Source organism: Thermobia domestica, chromosome 5, assembly GCF_964235325.1.
Source record: "Thermobia domestica chromosome 5, izTheDome1.hap1.1, whole genome shotgun sequence".
NCBI lineage: Eukaryota > Metazoa > Arthropoda > Insecta > Zygentoma > Lepismatidae > Thermobia > Thermobia domestica.
In genome coordinates, this window is record NC_137458.1 from 242841147 (window position 1) to 242860705 (window position 19559).

The 19559-nt window shown below is 35.0% G+C and overlaps 1 protein-coding gene across 1 annotated transcript in view; it reads right to left on the reverse strand.

Moving 5' to 3' along the window:
* Positions 1 to 14805, reverse strand: part of LOC145686511 (neuropeptide SIFamide receptor-like) — a 34286-nt gene extending 19481 nt beyond the window's left edge. The window contains exon 1 of the mRNA XM_081759893.1: positions 14558 to 14805. Within this exon, the coding sequence (XP_081616019.1) occupies positions 14558 to 14803 (246 nt within the window). The 5' untranslated portion in view covers positions 14804 to 14805. The remainder of the gene's footprint in view (positions 1 to 14557) is intronic.
* Between the last annotated feature and the right edge of the window lie 4754 nt (positions 14806 to 19559).

Here is a 19559-nt window from a genome sequence, read left to right on the forward strand (position 1 = left end):
ATTATATATATATTATTGATTATATATATAGTGTTGGAAGTGGAAAAAAGCAGAGGCGGTATGGCATACCACCGCATACCGTCTCACTTCGACTACTGTATATATATATATATATATATATATATATATATATATATATATATATATATATATATATATATATAGTAAAGCCCCGATTAGCCGACAATGTCCTGGATTTTTTTTATCCTGCTGCAGTCCAGCTTAATTATTTTTCATACACATCACTGCGGACTGACAATCCACATGAAAATAAATACTGTACATTATTGTATGTTTGAACAAAAGTTACTGCTGTACCGTACGTATTTTAAAAGTTTTATTATGTTTTGTACAATAAAACATATTTTTATGCTAATTTTTCATGTTTCCACCTTATTTTTAGTCTTTTTTCTGGTTATCCGCAATTTTCAGTATCTATGTTGCCCTTGCCACGCAAGCCCGCGGATAATCGGGGCTTTAAATATGAAACTCAGGGGGAGACAATTACTACCCTTTACGAAGTCTAAATTACTTAAATGAAGTACTAGTAGAGAGAGGAAACGAAAACATTTTTCGAAACTCTTTGTAGGTAAAAACATTTTGAAACATTTTCCAAATCTTGCTAGTGATGTCAGATATAATAATACAGATCGTTAGAACAATTTCCCAGTTAGAATTGATGGAAGAAAATTTATGAATATCCTCACAATATTAGTTCTCACGAAATTATTAGAAGTTCTTTTTCTGAACGATTAAAACTAAAGTCGTATGTTATATGTATTACAGAAAAAAATATTTGAAATATATCTCTACTACTACGAATACTCTCTACTCAGGGGGTGAGTTTCAAAATAAAGGAGGATGTCACACATTTTTGAATACTGTGTAAGTTGCTTTGTAATTTCTCAGTTTCCTGAAGAACGTAGCTAGAACTCTCCTTAGTTCCTTCTAATAAATTCCTAAATTCGAAATAGCATTATTCGACAACATGTACCAGCATTTAAAAACCTAATCTGTAGAAAAACGTACACAAAATCGGGCATCGAACTTGAACTTTCGAAACCATACTCATAAACAAATACAATTATGTTCTTCTTCTTCTTCTTCTTCTTCTTCTTCTTCTTATTATTATTATTATTATTATTATTATTATTATTATTATTATTATTATTATTATTATTATTATTATTATTATTATTATATTCAAAGTTTCTTCAGTAGTCTTCAGTAAATTGCTTGAGAAGTTTCTATTCTCTTGGGATATTAAACTGAGATACACTTCACTGGATCTACATTACCTCTGGATGATGGGGGCCTCTCGGTCGAAAAACTTTAAGAGCTTTTTCAGGTCAGCTATCTTGAATGAGGTTTTCCTGGGTTTTCCTCATTTACACCAGGTAAATGCCGGGGTGGTACCTAACTTATAGGTCCCAGGCCACTTCCTTCCTTCCCTTTCCCCGTATTGTGTGCTCGCAGAGAGACGTCATCCTTCATACATGAGGGGCTAAATGGCCATCGCTGCCGAAATCTAAAATCCTAGAAATCTAAAATCCTAAAATCTTAATCCTAATTATCTCTGGAGGTCTTGCTTTCAAAATAACAATTCATTTTCATTTTTACTCATGGTTTGAGTAAACTGTCATTAACTAATATAGCAATTATGGCTATTCTTAGTAACAAACAAAGCAGACAAATATGTAGACAAATAAAGAAACTATCATCAATATAATCATGTGAGTTTTTCTGTATTTTCAGTTATGAGAATATAACAGTGAGACTTATAAAATTGTAAGGTTACTACACCTGTCTATTCATTAGTCCATACGATAACTCTTGAACGAAAGCGAAATTTTGTATTCCATTTTTTTTTTTGCGATATGTAGGTAACGGTGACTTTAACTACGGCTATCCATACCCCAATCATTTAGAATTGTGCGTTTCGAATAGTCACGGTAGTTCCTACAATGCTATGCAACCTTAAAATGCACGTAAGAGTTACGGTTACATATACATCTAAGCGAACATGTGCATTTCGCATTTGTCCTTAGCAGAATTTATTGTCTGTAACTTTCGTATGTCTCGTTAAGAGACTTCAGGTGAAGAAAGTCTGGACATCTATTCACTTAATGTAATCTTTGAGAGCGAGTCAATGTTTTACGTATTGAGTTAAAATGAAGTATCATATTCCTCTATTGCTTCAGTGACATCTTCTACAGCAAAGAATCCTCTTTTAGATAACATAAAATATTTTGCCATTGCCTTTGAGTTCTTCAAGCATTTTTAAATTTGAGTAAATAAATAAATAACCGATTAGGGAGTATTTCTCAAGTCAATACATATTTCTTATTATCAGGTGTATGATGAATGTCTTTAATTTAAAAAAAAAATGAAAAAAACTGTGCCGCGAAAGATAATTGCATTAAATTGTAGTGTTGTAAAAAAAACGTTTTTTTTTTCTGTGAAGTTTTTTTTCAATAAAAAACATCGTTCTTTTTCATGTTTTCTTTCAAATGTCTGTTTTTTTTCAGGCAACTATTATTTATTGATTTATGTCGCAGATTATTGAAATAATCAACAGAACTTGAGTCAAAGCCCTCGTAACTTACAAATCGTTTGTTTCTTTGTACCTATATACTAGCAAAATTGTGTGATTATCCCTTTCGGACCCAGGTCATTTTTGGCGTTTTCAGTTAGTGACTTATTGCTCAAAAACCGTTAATTTGATTGATATGGTTAAGGCCTTGTTTTTTAGAAAACGGATGTGGCTAATTTTTGGTGTAAGTTACATTGCAGTATTGCCAACGGGTGCGAAATTATTGAGGGAAAATGTAGGGCGGAAAATTTACAAACAATTCCCTAACCGAATTTCAAAATTTTTTGTATCTAGCACCACTGCTGCCATATGGCTTCAAGTCACCTAAAAAATTCTTTAGTGTGCTGACAAGGTACAGTGAAATCCTGAAGTCGCTGGCTTCCATTCAAAGAGGGAAACAAAAAATTCTCTTTCATCATACACATGAAATTTTGACACTTTTTATGCCTCAGAAGCAAAAATCAACAGATATGCCGAGGCTACAGCTTCTCTAATTATCCTATTGAAACTTTTTATGGTGCGTTCTGTAGGGCAAAGAGGAAGCTTTCAGGTAGTGGTACGTTTGTTTCAATGTAGCCAGCAAGAGGGTAATAATAGAGGAGGAAAGAGAAATTTTCCGAATTTTTCACCTAAAATCAGGAATTAATTATTTTGGCTAGAAATACTACCATCAGACAGACGAAAACTATCTGAAAATAGACCTTAGTACCCCAAGAATATATCCTACAAGTATCATGTCGATATCTAACAAAGTAAGCATAAAATTTAAAAAAAGATCTCATTCTACCTCAGAAATTCACCATTTTCTTACCATTTACAGAACATGGTTTATTGTAAACCTCAACTGTACTTCCCCTAATTATTCGAGTGAAACTTTTCATCGTGCGCTGTGTAGGCTAAGGGCGAGGCTTTTAGACACTGGTACGTTTGTTCTAATGTAGCCAACAAGAGGGAAATAATAGAGGCAAAACAGATAATTTTCCCAAAATTTCCCCCTAAAATCTGGAATTAAAATATTCTGTAGCTGGCAACACTGCTACCAGACAGACGCAAACTATCTTAAATTAAACACTGGTACACCACTAGTATATCCTAGAAGTATTATGGCGATATTTAATGAACAAAGCTTCTAATTACCAAAAATGTATTACGGTAAAGAGAAAAGTAGGGGAAAAACTAGAAAAATCAAGGGTTACAACTTAAATACAATTTTTCGTGCGTCCCCTAATTACCCCATTGTAACGATCTGTACGCGCGTTTGTTCAGTAAGAACAAATGTTCGATTGGCGTAAGCTGACTTGCACTCGGACATACAGGTACGAATTTATAATCAAAAACTTCGAATTTTTTGCTCCAATTTAGGGAAATTTTAATTTCCCTGATTGGCAACACTGTGCGCAGGCCCGTCCAATTGATGTCAACAGTTAGGTATCCATCCGAGGTATCTACCTGACAAGTCTTAAGGAGGTCTCTCTACAATGAAGGAAGCTACAGGGGAAAAAAGTAAAGGAAATTCGAAAATTCTCGAATTTTTGACTGGGGTGAAATTTGAGAAGGGAATTCGACACCAGAAGAAAAAGAAATTAATATGAGAAACTATGGTCCAACCATATTTGGCAAAAATAAATATCCCGATATCTTAATTAGTGTCTACACAGGAGCAGATGAAAAAAGTGACACACCCGTGTGTGCCACTTTGGCCACCTGGGTTCGAAAGGGTTACGAGTGTACACTTTGATTAGATTTTTTTGACTACTAACCCATGTTGCTGTTGTAGTTATAGTCTCGACTAATAATAACATCGTTGTCGTAAACAATAACTTTACAGGAAAATTTTCTCTAATTTTTACATCTTACTTCCAACACTGTTGGTGAGAAATGCAGGGTGTTTCAAAACAAATATCGGGGTTTTAAGTCTTCGTAGTACTTGTTACATTTTACGTACAATTATAAACAATACATCAAGTAAAAGTGCACCTCAAACAGTCTTTGCTACAAGTGTTCGATGTGAGATACATTCGTCACACGGCAGACATTTAGTCGATAGGCGAGAACGGCTCAAACTTTCCGCCATATAGCACAAAACACATTCAATTTAGGGGAGTCTCGTTTCAGTTGTATCATCTCCTGAGCATTTGCTGACCGCCAGATGCGAACATTATGAGTATTGACATTAGCTCTTAGGTGGAATGTCGATTTATCACTGAAGACGACACGATCCACAAAATCTCAATTGTCATGCAGCAATATTCATTTGCGAAATTGGCACGCACACCGTAGTCTGTAGGCTTTGGACCTTTAGCACCTGCAAACGATAAAGACGTAGTCCTTAATATTCTTCACACAGACGGTTGCACTGTAACTACAGATTCAGTCTTTATTAAAACACAAACAGCTTTCTGCTCTCTAGTTTCCATCTTTGCTACTAGCTCTTTCTAACGGCAGACAGAGGAAAAAATGCATGTGCACGCGTGCGTAAATAACTGTTTGAGTTGCTCTTTTATTTGATAATATTTATAATTGTAAGTTAATTGTAATGCCTAGGTAGATACTACAAAGTTTCAAAACTCTATTATTCATTTTTAAACACCCTGCATTACTTCAAATTGAGTCATCCTATATTCATGTCTTATATATACATATCATCAGGGCCAGCACTAGGCAATTTGTCGCCCCGTGCAATGGCATAATTTGCAACCTCCCCCTTTCTCCAGAAAGAACAAATCTTGAAAGTCACTCCAGCATGAACAACGAAGGAGAGGATAAGTGCAGTCGCACTGAGAAAGGCTTAAATACTTACTAAAAGTACAATCTCCTTGTGTTTGTTTCTTTTCCCTTTAAATATTAATCTGTAATGTTAGTGAGAGGTAAAGGAAACACACATGCAGAGGAAAGATGGTAATCCTTTTTACAGAATTCAATATCGAACTTCACTCTCAATGTATCAGTTTACAATTCCAGTGCAACTAGCTCTTTTATCGTTATTTCTTGATTTTTCTTCTACATCTGTTAAAATTTTTTTAAAAAAACTTGTTTCTATCTTCAATGATAAGTAACTTGTTTGTGACAAAAACAAGACTAGTTGTCATATCAAAACTGTGATAACTAACTAAATGGAACAGATATTCGCTACTATTCGAGAATTGAGTTCTTGCATTTGACAACAATGAAGCAATTTGTGCTCTGATTTATCTGACCATTTGCTTTAGCATTGTCCATGTTATATTAAACTAATGCGACCTAAACATAATTTATGAATGTAGTATTCAAATATTAGATCAGCTTAGTAAATGTAACTATCATCATCATGAAGTCTGTTTCCAACAAGAAATATTTAATTTAAATAATCTACTTCTGACAGATTTTACCGGACCCTCCAAACTTGCCGCTCCATGCAAATGCACGTGCTGCACATATGGTAGAGCCGGCTCTGCATATCATATATATCTAGTCAACAAAATTATTTATATATTATATTTAGAAAAATACTAGTAGACAAATTAGTATTAGCTTTTACCTTTAGACAAGTTATTTGATTTTTATACTGTTCGTGACATTATTTTCGTACTTGTTAAAGGCCTGCTTTCACAAAAAAAAAAAAAAAATCATTTCTACTTTTATTTCTAAGTTGATATTGATGAAAACTGCTGAAACCCGAATTGTTAGTAGGTATGCTATTCATATAAATTGTAAACTATTTGTAGCGTATCAATATCTAGCGTTTAATTTATGTTGCATTTTACGGTAATTACACCTACATAAAAATATTTCATACTTAAATGGACGTAAGATACATTACAAATGACTATTTGAAAAAAAAACGAAATTTAGAAAAAAACGAGAGGCAATGTTTTTTTTTTCTAAAAAAAACGTACATTTCTGAAAAAATACGAACGTTTTTTTTTCTATTTACAACACTATTAAATTGTCTGACTCACTGCGAAAGAGTCAATTAGATGTGTTCGTATACCCTTTTCGTTTACAATTCTATTCAAAGGATCTTGCAAGTAGTTTACAGGTAACTGTTAGAAGTGTAATGGTAACTGTTAGACTTATTTATGTCATTATTAGAAGTGTGTTTATCTTCTAATGATGAAAAAACAAAATAGACACAATCAAGGCAAGAGACGTTCAAAGCACCGCGTCTTCTTCGTTTGAAACAAAAGAGTGACAGAATTCCACTAGCACCACTGACAAGAATTCCACTAAAATTCGATTTTCATCAGCACAAATATTATTCCATATGAAACTGTGCTAAAAAAAAGATGGTTTCGGAGTTATAGGGTGCCGAAAACATGAAATAGGTGAACTTTAAAAGTTCATACCTCCACTACTATGGGACCTATCATAGTCGGGTCAAGACATTACTGAGGAACTGCAATGTGAACTATCTAAATATCCATCTTTCAGAACCTCCGGTACTTGCAGAATCATTTTTAGAGATGCTGTTTGGGAGTACTTGATCACTCTCCACCTACCTCTCTAAAAATTAGTGTGCAAGTGCTGGAGCATTCTTAAACATGGATATTTGGATAGTTCATATACCAGTGATGTCTTGATCCGACAACGATAAATATCATAGTAGTGGAGCATAAACTTTTAAAGTTCACTTATTTCACTTTTCGGCACCCTGTATCTCCGAAACCACCTACTTTTGAGCTCAGGTCCATATGAACTTTTCTCTTATTTTGATGTGTGGTGTCTGTTCCCAAAGTATTGTGACATATTTATATAACACCCTGTATATAGTTATTTAGGATTCAAAAATCATTCTTCTCGAAAATAAGGCATGAGAATTTACTCTGGCCATATCATCTCAATAAGATATATTGATTACCATACCTTTTTCTAGGGTTATTTTTCCTGTTAAATGCTAGAACTAATATTGAAGATCTAATATTTTAATATTGTAGAAATAATAAAACAGCTAAAATATGCTTAGTTTTCCTGTAGCAGCTATAGACTATTTTATGAGAAAGAAATAAAAAAAATATTATGCGTCCATGTTAAATAAAATACTTAACAATAGATTTAAAAAACTTTATCAAAACCAAATATAGTAAGATTTCGTTTGCTAAACAGTTCTCGCATGTTCTTGAGGCGGAATAAAAAAAAAAAAAAAAAAACGAACTTCTGAAGAAGTTTCAAGGAGCAGATATATCTGTGCATAATGTACAAACGGAAACTACATGAAGAATATTAGGTAAATTTTATATATAAATATAGGTAGCTGGTATGCGAAGATTATATTTCAAGTTAGTATTGACGAGAAGTTATTTCTATACTAGAACAGAAGTTGTACAGAAGTTGTATAAGGTAGATGAAAGAAACTGAGGTACTTGTCCTATACAGTCGACGGAGTTTACTGAAAATCTATTACTGAAAACCTTGAGCAAAGATCTAAGAAATGAATTGAAGTCTTATGGCGAAGCACGGGAGATGCAAATTATCACGTATAAGTTAAAGTTCCTGACCTTGGAGGAAAGTAAATATTAAGAATATCCCATATAAATTTACTCAAAAAATTACTGAAGTAGTACTGATGGTATTCTGAATATTATGTTAGAGGGTAATTCGGAAAGTTTTAGGACGATTCAAAAGTCTGAATATATTTTTGTGGTAATTTGAAAATAACTCGGGATATAAATCTGTGCTGTGGCTGTTGAAGGTGGTTGTCCTGTATCTAACAAGGAAGGTCCATAAACCGTGAGAGTTGAATTTTGATGAAAATTTGTGACAAGATTCAGTTCAAGTTGCTAAGCAACGTAGTAATAGTCACTCGATACGCAAATGCTTCGTTGAGCTGCTACACCGACGCCATCTTGAAATCCTGTAAGCAATGTCCAAAAATACCCTTTTAGCACAAAAATGAAAAAGCTTTTGATAGATCTGACTTCATTATTGTAAACCAAGGTAGATCATCTATATGTGAGAGTACTTCCAGTGCATGATCGCCATATTGAATCGCCGTCAAATATAATAAATGGCAAGGGGGTCATGTGGGGTATCAAATAGCACTGGAATTTACTCTGAATCCATTTCCGTAACCAAAGTTTAAATATCTGTTTTCACTTCAGAGTTAAGAGATCTCTTACCCACACAAACATATAAAAATTGTGCGAGTTAAACTTGTGTCATGAAACACGGTTGTGCGAGCACTTGCACGATTTTAACTAATGCAGTAGTTAGTGCAGTACAATAGCCACTATACCAATCAGATCTTGAGACTAGTAAGAGAAATCGTCAATTAAATTGAAATTTCTCTACTGGAAAATGGAATATCAGCATGCTACAAGTTATACCTATTTCAAAGTGCGATGGAATAGACTGCTGGTCGATGAAACACATGCCTAATAGTATTGACAAGCAGAGAATACCAAAGGGAATGTTCGGATATATATTAGAAGAATGTTATAAACTGGTACATATTAGTTGAACTACCAAAATGGTTCGGATTCCACTATAATCAGTAGGGCCACGTCTCCTTTAGCGTAGCAGGCGTGCGGGATGTTGAATTGTATCAAACCAAAGATCTATTTTAGGCAATTTTACGTGGTCCATTATAATGTGTTAAGTTTTCTTCTCCAATCTAGAAACCTTACGCAAAGACCATCATTGTTGCAGAATATTGCATTCTTTTCCAATACTCATAGACATACTTGACAACCTATAATTTACCGTGTATATTACGAAGTTAAAATACTTTAATGTATTTATTGACATTTTCTCCAAATACAATCGATTTATTGCTGCCACATTGAACAATGAAGGAGATTTAAATTATCAGTTCACAGTCAATTCTTAGAAGATACACCTGGAAACAGAATTCACTTTTCTTTTGTCTGTTCTCCTATTAGTGATAAGAGAATGCATGCACACCTGCTAAGAATATGTGGCAGTAAAGATTATTACAAGATTCAATTCCAAGTTGCAATCCATAAAACAAGCCTCCTTCTTGCTTTTCCCTTCGATATTAAATAATTAAATATCTGCATCTTTCCACCTTTAAGGATAAAACACTTGCTTATGATAAGGGCAAGACTAGTTTTCATATCAAAACTGTGATAAATAACTGATTGTAGCAGGTGTTCACTTGTTCGGTGTACAAGTTATATGGCAGAATTTTCATAAAGAAAATGCATTATGTTGTGTATCATCAAGTTTGTGCGCCAGTCCTAAAGGACATGCTTGCATATGCATAGCAGAAATGTGAGTACGTAACAGGAGCAATAATAGTTGGTTCATTTACAAATGTTCTGAAGACTAGTAGAAAATAGTGTCTGCGGTCATGAAGATTGTGACGAAAGTGCATTTGTTTAGTGTTTGCACTGCTCCATGATGCTGTGTGCTAATCACTACGTTTTGGATTTCCATCAAATCACAATGAAGAGCAAAAGGTTAGTAGGTTAATATTTGCTTATGTGCAATAGTTTATATTATTTTTCTAATATTTTTCTATTATTATTTCTATTAATTTTCTAATAACTTCAAGACAGATTCTTGTAAAATTATATGTACCGTTGCACCTAACTTATATTACAGCATTTAAATGCTATGCATAATCGCAACACACACAGACTCATATATATATAGTGCACTTTGAAATAGGTATAATTTGTTACAGTGCTGTTATTCCATTTTTCACTACAGGCATTTCAATTTAATTAACGATATCTCTCACTAGTCTCAAGATCTGATTAGTATAATGGCTATTGTAGATCAAATGACTACTACTGCATTAGTTAAAATCATGCAAGTGTTCGCACGACCGCATTTCATAACACGAACTTTACTTGCTCAGTTTTTATATGTTCCTGTGAGTGAGAGAGCTCTTAACTCTGAAGTGAAAACAGATATGTAAACTTTGGTTACGGAAATGGATTCAGGAGCAAATTCTAGTGCTATTTGATACCCCACATGATCCCCTTGCCATTTATCACATTTGACGGCGATTCAATATGGCGCCTTTCAAGATGGCTATCATGCACTGGAAGTACTCTCACATATAGATGATCTACCTTGGTTTACAATACTGAAGTCAGATCTATCAAAAGCTTTTTTCATTTTTGTGCTAAAAGGGTATTTTTGGACATTGCCTACAGGATTTCAAGATGGCGTCGGTGTAGCAGCTCAACGAAGCATTTGCGCATCGAGTGACTATTATTACGTTACTTAGCAACTCGAACTGAATCTTGTCACTAATTTTCATCAAAATTCAACTCTCATATGGTTTATGGACCTTCCTCGTAAGAGCGCATGTGACAATCATAGCGGCCATCTTGGAAAATTGAAATGAAATCTTCAGTTTAACGTCTGGCGATTATGCCCTTTAAGCTAAGGGAGACTATGATTAAAGCAGGTGAATGATGATGGAATAATTGGAATAAGAAAGTGGGAGGAAACGGGAGTACCCGGAGAATAATCACGGACACAACGTCCACCACAAACTTGCCACGATCGAACCAAGGACCCCAAGCACTAGAGGTTTAGATTAGATTTATTAATCATTCTCTGGATCATGTTACAAGTACACTCATATCCAAAATAATTGTCGCATATCTATAACTGTCTTCTTGTAAGAATACAATTTCATAATGGTTTTGCAGAGTACTTTTAATACTGATACTATGTGTATAATCGGGAAATATATATTCGTGGTAAATTTCATAGAAAAAGAATTATAAATACGAAAATTAGAATGAGTAAAACAAAATGTTGCTAAGTGAACAAGAAAGTTTTATTTTTATTTTATTGTTCTTATTTACTACCCTTTTGACATGAAATTTGCCTACATGTCTTTGTCCGAGATGGAGTGGGTCAGTTGGTCAAGTGGGTCAAGTTTTCTGAATGGGTCAGTGGGTCGTGGGTCAACACCATGCGACCCACTGTGACCCACCACCCACCGTGACCCACTGTGACCCATCGACTTAGTATGATCTTCCGACCCACTCTGCTCACTGCATTGTAGACAGGATCTTCTGAAGACTGGTAAATTTGTCTTCATTTTACTTTCAAGACCTTCATTTCCCTTTCTTTTCCATTTGTTTCTGTCTACTTACCTAAGGTGAGTATTCTTAAGTGAAAAAAAGAACTTCAGGCACTTTTGGATATTAATATTTGTAATTGTAATAATAGCAATAGGACTTATACTACTAATTGGCTTTCGATGCCTCTGAGTTTTTAGAGGAGCTAACTACTGAAAAAAAAAAATACATCTTTGAATCACTGTAATATGTAAATTATTTAAAAAATGAATGTAATTATGTGTGCCTGATCATCACGGTCAAATTGCAAAGTCAAATAAAATGACTTTTGGTATATTGTCAGGCCTTAATCCAAACTGGGATGTTATATTGCTTTCATTATAATGCATAATATCCTAAGGAGGTAGTGACAATCTGAATTTTTGCCCAAAAAAAAAAAAAAAAAATATGAGTATCTCGCAAGCCTTTAAACTTACGGAGCTGAAATTCAGTGTATTAACTCTTTATTGAAAATAAACATCCTAGCATTTTTTAAAATTCTTCTTTATGGGGGGGGGGGGACTTTCTATATATGGAGAATTTGTAGTGAGTTGGTTTGTAAAAAGGATCGAAAACGATCGATATTATATAAAAAAATAGAAACAAAAAATACAGTGCTTGGCTTCATATATCCATTGCTTTCTACTATAATAATTGCTGAAGCTTATATTTATTATATGGAGCGTTTACACTATGAAAAACTGATTACAGCTTTATACACTTACTGATTACAGCTTACTTACAGCTTTATACACTATGAAAAACTGATTTTTCAAGTCTTTTGTGAGAAAAATACTGTGAACTGAGAAACCATAACCTTTTCCATATTGTACAGGGATATTTTCCTGCAAATAGGAGTTTCTTTTGGAAGTGTTCAGAAATTAACACTTGCAAGAATACTCTTTTAGTACAAGTATATTTTAGGCATACACTAATTTCGCCCCACCTCGAAGTGCTTCAATTTCCTCACTGACAAACACTTTACCATTTTATATCGTAAAGGTCAGATCCACCATTATTGTAACAGAGTGGTGCATGAGCGATTGACTAGAAATTCAAACTCCGATTAGTAACAATTTCACAGTCTTGTTTTATTAAAAGTGTAAACTTTTTAGTCAGTACAAAAGGGGTCGTGGATCGTGTTCAGAGTTGATGACGATGGATTTTGGTGAGTCAGAGTAGGTCACAGTGGATGAGAGTGGTTCATGGTGGGTGGTGGTTCATGGTGGGTCACGGTGGGTGGTGGGTCATGGTGGGTCACAGTGGGTCATGGTGGGTCGTGGGTTAGAGTGGGTCACGGCGGGTGGTGGGTCAGTGGGTCGTGGGTCACGGTGGGTGGTGGGTCAAGTTTTCATTGGCCCACGCCAACTTACTAACATTGTAAGAAATACTGGGCGAATTCGTTATCAAATTAAATTCCTACAACATAGACATGCGTTAATAATTTTGGACACGAGTGTACATTTGTACAAAATGGTATAGAACTCGTCAGTACATAAATTCGATACAATATTTAGAACAAATACAATGCTCTTGTTTTTAAGAACTTGTGAAAATAGATATAGGCAAAATCAATTCTACCATCTATATAATAATAATATAATTAATTCTACCATCTATATATACAATCGGAATGTAATTACTTTTGTGTTTCAAAATTTGCTGCTAAAGATATTCAGATATTCATTTTCAGTATAAAATGTGCTTTTTAATAGCAGTTTGCGAACTGAATTCACAAAGAAACTCTTTCCATGACTATTTTTTTATGTAACCAGGTAGTTTATTATACAACTTTACACCCTTATAGATATGCGATTTTCCGTATGCAGATGTCCTATGATAAGTTATCTTTTCTACGCGTAAGGTAGTTGTGAGTATCACCATCTCTTTTAATATTATTTAAATGATCCCAGGTAATTTTCAGAAGTTCAAATATGTATAAAGAAGGAACTGTCATTATATTCAGTGATTCAAGTAGTTTGTTACAGCTGGTGCGTTTCGGTGATTTAGTAATGTTTCTTAAGATACATTTTTGTTGTTTAAATATATTCTGAAGCTTCGGCGAAGACTCCCAGAACGCAATTCCGTATTTAATATGAGAATAGAATATGGCATAGTGCAGGGAAGAATTGATTACAGATTAAGTATTGGGACTAGAGTTCGTATTATGTACATAGCCTGGGCCAATTTTTTTTGCTTAGTTTCTCTACGTGTGCTTGCCATAAAAAAAATCATCTAGATACATACCTAAATATTTTACAGTATTAGTAAATGTACATACTTCATTATTTAATGAGATCTGTGTGAGTTGGTCTGGTGTTCTGTGAGATAAATGGTAGAAAATACACTTTGTTTTATCTGCATTTAGTTTAAATTTATTTGCAGACAACCAATGCGTAAGTTGGGATGTTGTAAGATCAATGGCTTCTTGCAAGCTATCTCTATATTTTTCAGTTACAATTACTGTTGTGTCATCAGAAAAAAGGAGTATATAACCCTTCTCTACAGCTAAGGATAAATCATTAAGATACAGAAGAAAGAGTATAAGTCTTAAAACTGATCCTTGTGGAACACCTTTTCTATTTATTAGTTCATTTGAGTTTATATTGCTCAGACTTTTAGTTGTTTCGTCCAGTGTTTGAGATGAGTGCTCACGCAACCATCTTGAAGTCTGCTAACTTGAATACAATTGAAAAGGTTTTGATGGGAAGAGATGGGATCTAAAATCTTATTTGACGGTAGAATATTATAAAAAGAACAAATTAACTTTACTTATATAAAAGGAATTCACTCAGGCTGTAAGAGTGAATAGGGGAAGATTTAGTTGATGTAACAGATCAGTGTTTAAATGTTTTCGTCGTTTTTTTCGTTATATCAATCTTAAATATAAGTATACAATAATAATGCAGTACAAAAGAGAATTACGTGCTGTTGTTCATACCTGAACTTTGCTCTCGTGGTCCATGGGTAACAGCCTGAAGAAAATGGCCCAAGGCAAAGTGATGGTAAGAGAGAATACCCAGATGATGAGGATGATGATTTTACAGGCTCTGGATGTCATCTGCCACCGCATTGGGTAACAAATGGCAAGAAACCTTTCTACTGAGATGGCGACGAGTGTATTGACGGAGGCGCTCACAGATACTCCTTGCAGGTAAGGGACGGTTTTGCAAATCAGCCACCCCATAATCCATGCTGAAAAGAGAGAAAAGATAATATTATAGCAAATATTATACGAAGCTGGACTAAAATCAATTTAAATATTGAGTGTGTACTTAAAGGAGAAGAGGGTAGTTTCTACATTCAACAAATCTTACTTTGTTTGGGTCAAGATAGGGCATTCACAGAATGACAGCGAAGATTGTTTCTAAATATCAGATTGAGGAGTATCGGTTATACAGTCTCTAGGTTTCTACAGATTTGTTACAATTTTCCGATTCTGATCCTAGTTTTATGAAATTGATTGTCACTGATGACGACATGTGAAATTAAGAGAATGATCTTGAAACTCAAGATCAAGTATCACAGTAGAAATTTCACAATTATCCGCATTCAAAAAGATACATTGGCCAAGAAGATGATAAAAGTGATATTGACTGTTTTTTATTATATGACATGATTCACCCTAATACTTTCGATAGGGTACAAAAGAAATCACTCAACACTACTCTTTTCGTCATCTTCGTCGCTGCAAGTCGCTGCAAGAGACTGGACATGTGAAGATCAAGGTTCTGGCAGATTCATCACGATCAGGATCCCACCCGATGCTCATCTCATTTAAGAATTTCTGACCAAACAAAATATCCTATGCCTATCAAAATTCCGGTCACCAGACATGCGACTTTTGACTTTTCTCCAAGCTATAATTACTTTTCAAGTAGTTGTTCCAAAGTAGAGAAGACAGAGTAGTGAATACAGTAAAGGATAATATCGTTATAGTTACAAGCAATATATATATATATATATATATATATATATATATATATATATATATATATATATATATATATATATATATATATATCTTGAGATGTCACAAGAGGTGGTTATTCGTGAACTTAAAAATAGTCAATATGCAACTTAAAGGAAACACGGGGACGCGGTGGCTCAGTGGTAGAGCGTTCACCTCCGGTGCTTGGGGTCCCTCGTTCGATCCCAGCTCGGGCCATGTGACTTTGTGATGGACAAACACCGTGCTCGTGGGTTTTCTGGGGGTTCTCCCGTTTCCTCCCACATTCCACCATTTCATTAATTTCTTATCATCACCGTCTCCTTTAGCCTAACCGGCATAACCGTGTTACGTGAAACTTAAAAGATTTCATTTCATTTCATTTAAAGGTCCTCCCATTGGTAAAGCATCTCCCATTGGTCTACAGGTAAGAAGCTTCTTGACCAACCAGCATTTCCTTAAGTGGATTTGTCATCACAGACGACAGAATCAATGTTGCCAGACTGAAGACTTAAAAGTAGCGAGGTTTTGCTCCAAAAGTACATATATATGCAAACACTTCACTTATTGATTTAATAGAAACATCTGGAGAAAATGAAATACGTTAGTTGATTTGGCAATAGTCAGGCGGCAATCGCAGGACGAGCTGTTGGAAGTGATGTGTTAGGTCAAACTCCATTCTAAATCAGGACCACTAGAACTGCAGCTGTACAATGAACTGAGGAAATGATAATAAAATAAAACGGACGACTTTTCCTTTTCCAAGGATGCATGTTGGTTTAAGTTAGTTTTGTGAACTATGAGTCTATGAAATCATTTTACACTGTTTATAGTATTCTTTTCACGGTTATTCCTTACTTCTTTTATTCATTTACTAAATCCTTTATCTAGGAGCTATGAATTTTGGAAGTTTTTATTGTAGGTACTCCACTTACTATGTTGATATGCATAATACAGTAATAAAATTAAATTTGCAATATTCACGTTTATACAGCTCCATTCAACTATTAGGTCTAGTTATTAACTGAGATTGCAACAGTGCAAACTCTACACAAGTCCAGTGTTGACAGAACTGGAGATTAAAAAGTACTAAAACAAAAATTGAACAAGTACCGACCATGTTGGTTTTAGTAAAACTCTTGTTCATTGTCAAAAGAACACTCAACAAACAAAACTTTTATTGTATTATAAAACTAATAATTTGTGGTTTCATATATGAAAATAAGAAAGTAGCGTATATTCTTAAGAGTTATACCCTGAAGATACTTAAAAGTAGCACCAAAAGTAGCGTGTCACCCAATTTAAAACTTTGGTAGCGAGGGCACTTAAAAAAATTGCTCAATCCGCTACTTATAGTACAATCAGGGAGTAATCTACACCCCGCAACCCCCCCAAATTTCTTTACACACACCCCTGGATGGAAAAGGAATACTCCCCCAAATCCAATTATATCAATCAGTATCATATAGGTTATTTATTACATCAAGTTAAAAAAAGGTTTAGCGTTTAGGAAAGAAAGCAATATTCTTATTTATTTATTTCACTTCAAAATGCGAAGCGATCTCGTTCTCATGTACGGCTTCGAGAACCACATGACCTCATTGTTTCGGGCGGTGTTTCGATCAAAACAATTGATAAAACAGACCCGCTCATACCTACCCTCCTGGACTCCGCGGTCGTTTCCGAGAAAAGAGATTGGTGGACAGATGCAGTTGACTGAAATTGGCAACGTCTTGAGAGGTCATTCACCTACCTCCTCCTCAATAAGGAAAAATGTGACAATATAAACATATACCAGATTCAGTTGGTAAGTGCTACACCGGCCATACACTGACGTATTTTTCCGCCGTAGCCATAAAATTTCATGCGTTAGTCTTGTTAGCAGCTGTCAATACGTTAGTGTATGGGACCTGGCGTACGTTTACGTACCGAATTTTTATACGCTGGAAAAGTCTGGCTGCTTTTAACTTCGAGCGTAAATACGGCGCGTAAAGACGGCTCAGATGAAAGGGTTTTCGAGCAGCAGGTGGTCTCTTGCCCTTTCCACGGCCTTCTCCCCGGTCTGGTCTTATTGTTTTCAGAAGAGAAAACCTGTTCTTGTGTTGTCCTCGCGAAGCGTTGCTGAGGTTTGCTGGTAGACTCACCAGAAATCATCATACCTATCTATACTTGCCGCGACCTTATCCTGATAGCCGAGATACACAGCTTCAATTCAGGCGACTCCGCGCACATTACATAGTTCCTCCCGTTACACAAGTAAAACATTACTTAGGAGATCAATTCAAAGAGCTAAATGAGTTCAAGTATATAAAAATGTCAATACAGAAACAATATTTAAAATAAATGATACTACATTTATTAGTAAAGGGTTATGAAAATGACGTCACGACTCAGAATCGGAAAGAGAGAAGAAAAGAAAGGAGTGAAAAGCCGGCAGCTAAGATGCGAGTCTCTTGCAAGTGTTGCAAGATTATAAACTTGAAAAATCTTATAACAAAAGCAGAGGACCAGTAAAATTAGTTAATTGATCAATGTTAGAAATCGTCCACAATGGATAGGAAATGGCTTAATATTTTTATATGATATATGAATTAGAGTTGCTACCCCGTAAGAAACTTCTATGCCTGCTGATAAATGAAACAAAACAAAGAACGGGACTCACATGTAACTTCTGTAACTTTTGTGCAAAGAGTAACACTGCTCTGCCAAATATCGTCTTCGTGCGTGCGTTAGTGTGGGTACGTGGGTGTAGTGAAACTGAAACCATGGACAGTATTAAGCGCGAAATTGAAATCATGAATGAATCCGAATTATCATCTTCTCAGTATTATCGCAAACACGAGGAAGGGAAACCTCTTTAAAGTCAAGCAAAGTAAATTGCCAACAATTTGTACGCTCGACTGAGAGAAAAATATGCAGACACAACTATTGAAGAAATTGTTAATATGATTGTTGCCGGTTCGCTGTGGTTTACTCAGTGTCAATGTAGAGTTGCTGTGCTTTTAGGGAAAAAAGAAATCGTATTTTTAATTTATTGTATGGGAGGGTGGCTGCTCGTATGTTTCTGTTTATGATTGACCATTTCCAGGTAGATAGGGCCTATATGAGAATAACTTCATTTCTTATCCTTTCTTGCTTTAATCAATTGAAATGAATAAGCAAAATAGTTTTCATGCTCTCGGGTTTTAATTGTGAGGATTGCAAATACATGAATTGCGAATTTCCAATACATTTATTACTATTGTCGTGTCTTCATGAATTATTAAAACAAATAAACTAAGAAAAATATTTTTCGTAAGCGGCAGGAAAAGGACGAGAAATCATCGCTCCGCGCAAATCAGCTGAAACTCAGAACAGCACCAGTTGAAACCCTGGCGATTGAGAGCCAAACCAAAACACACACACACACATACAAAGGCTTCCCTGTGAAAAGGTTCGCGCGCCGACATGTATTAATGCGCTTGTGATGCGGCTCTCAAGTTAACATTGGCTAAACTAATATTTCCTATTGCACAAAACGATACATTATTTCCTAATTAAAATTCATAATTAATTTTGAGTGCACAGAGAAAAAGGTATTTAAATCCAATACTTCCTAATCTGAATTCGCAAATTATGAGAGCTCCTGCGTTGCTATATAGTCAGCGTACGCGTCCTCTGTGCGGGGCGCCCTGTTCGATTCTAGGCGGGAGCTTATGCGGTTCGGGTTCTACTTCTCATATAGGCTCGCTAAACTTATCGAACCTGATGCCTTTCGACTAGGAATTTAAGATTTAATTTAATATTTGGACATTTGTTTTTTTTTTTTCCACACATGTAAAGGCGCATATAAAGATGAAGTCACACCTTCAGAATTACCCATGTTGTGCCCTGAAATAAAATCTTTGAGTTTAACTTCCGACGATTATGCCCTTTAGACTAAAGGATACAATAATTAAGGCAAGTGAATGATGATGAGAGAAGTGGTGGGATGAAATGTGGGAGGAAACGAGAG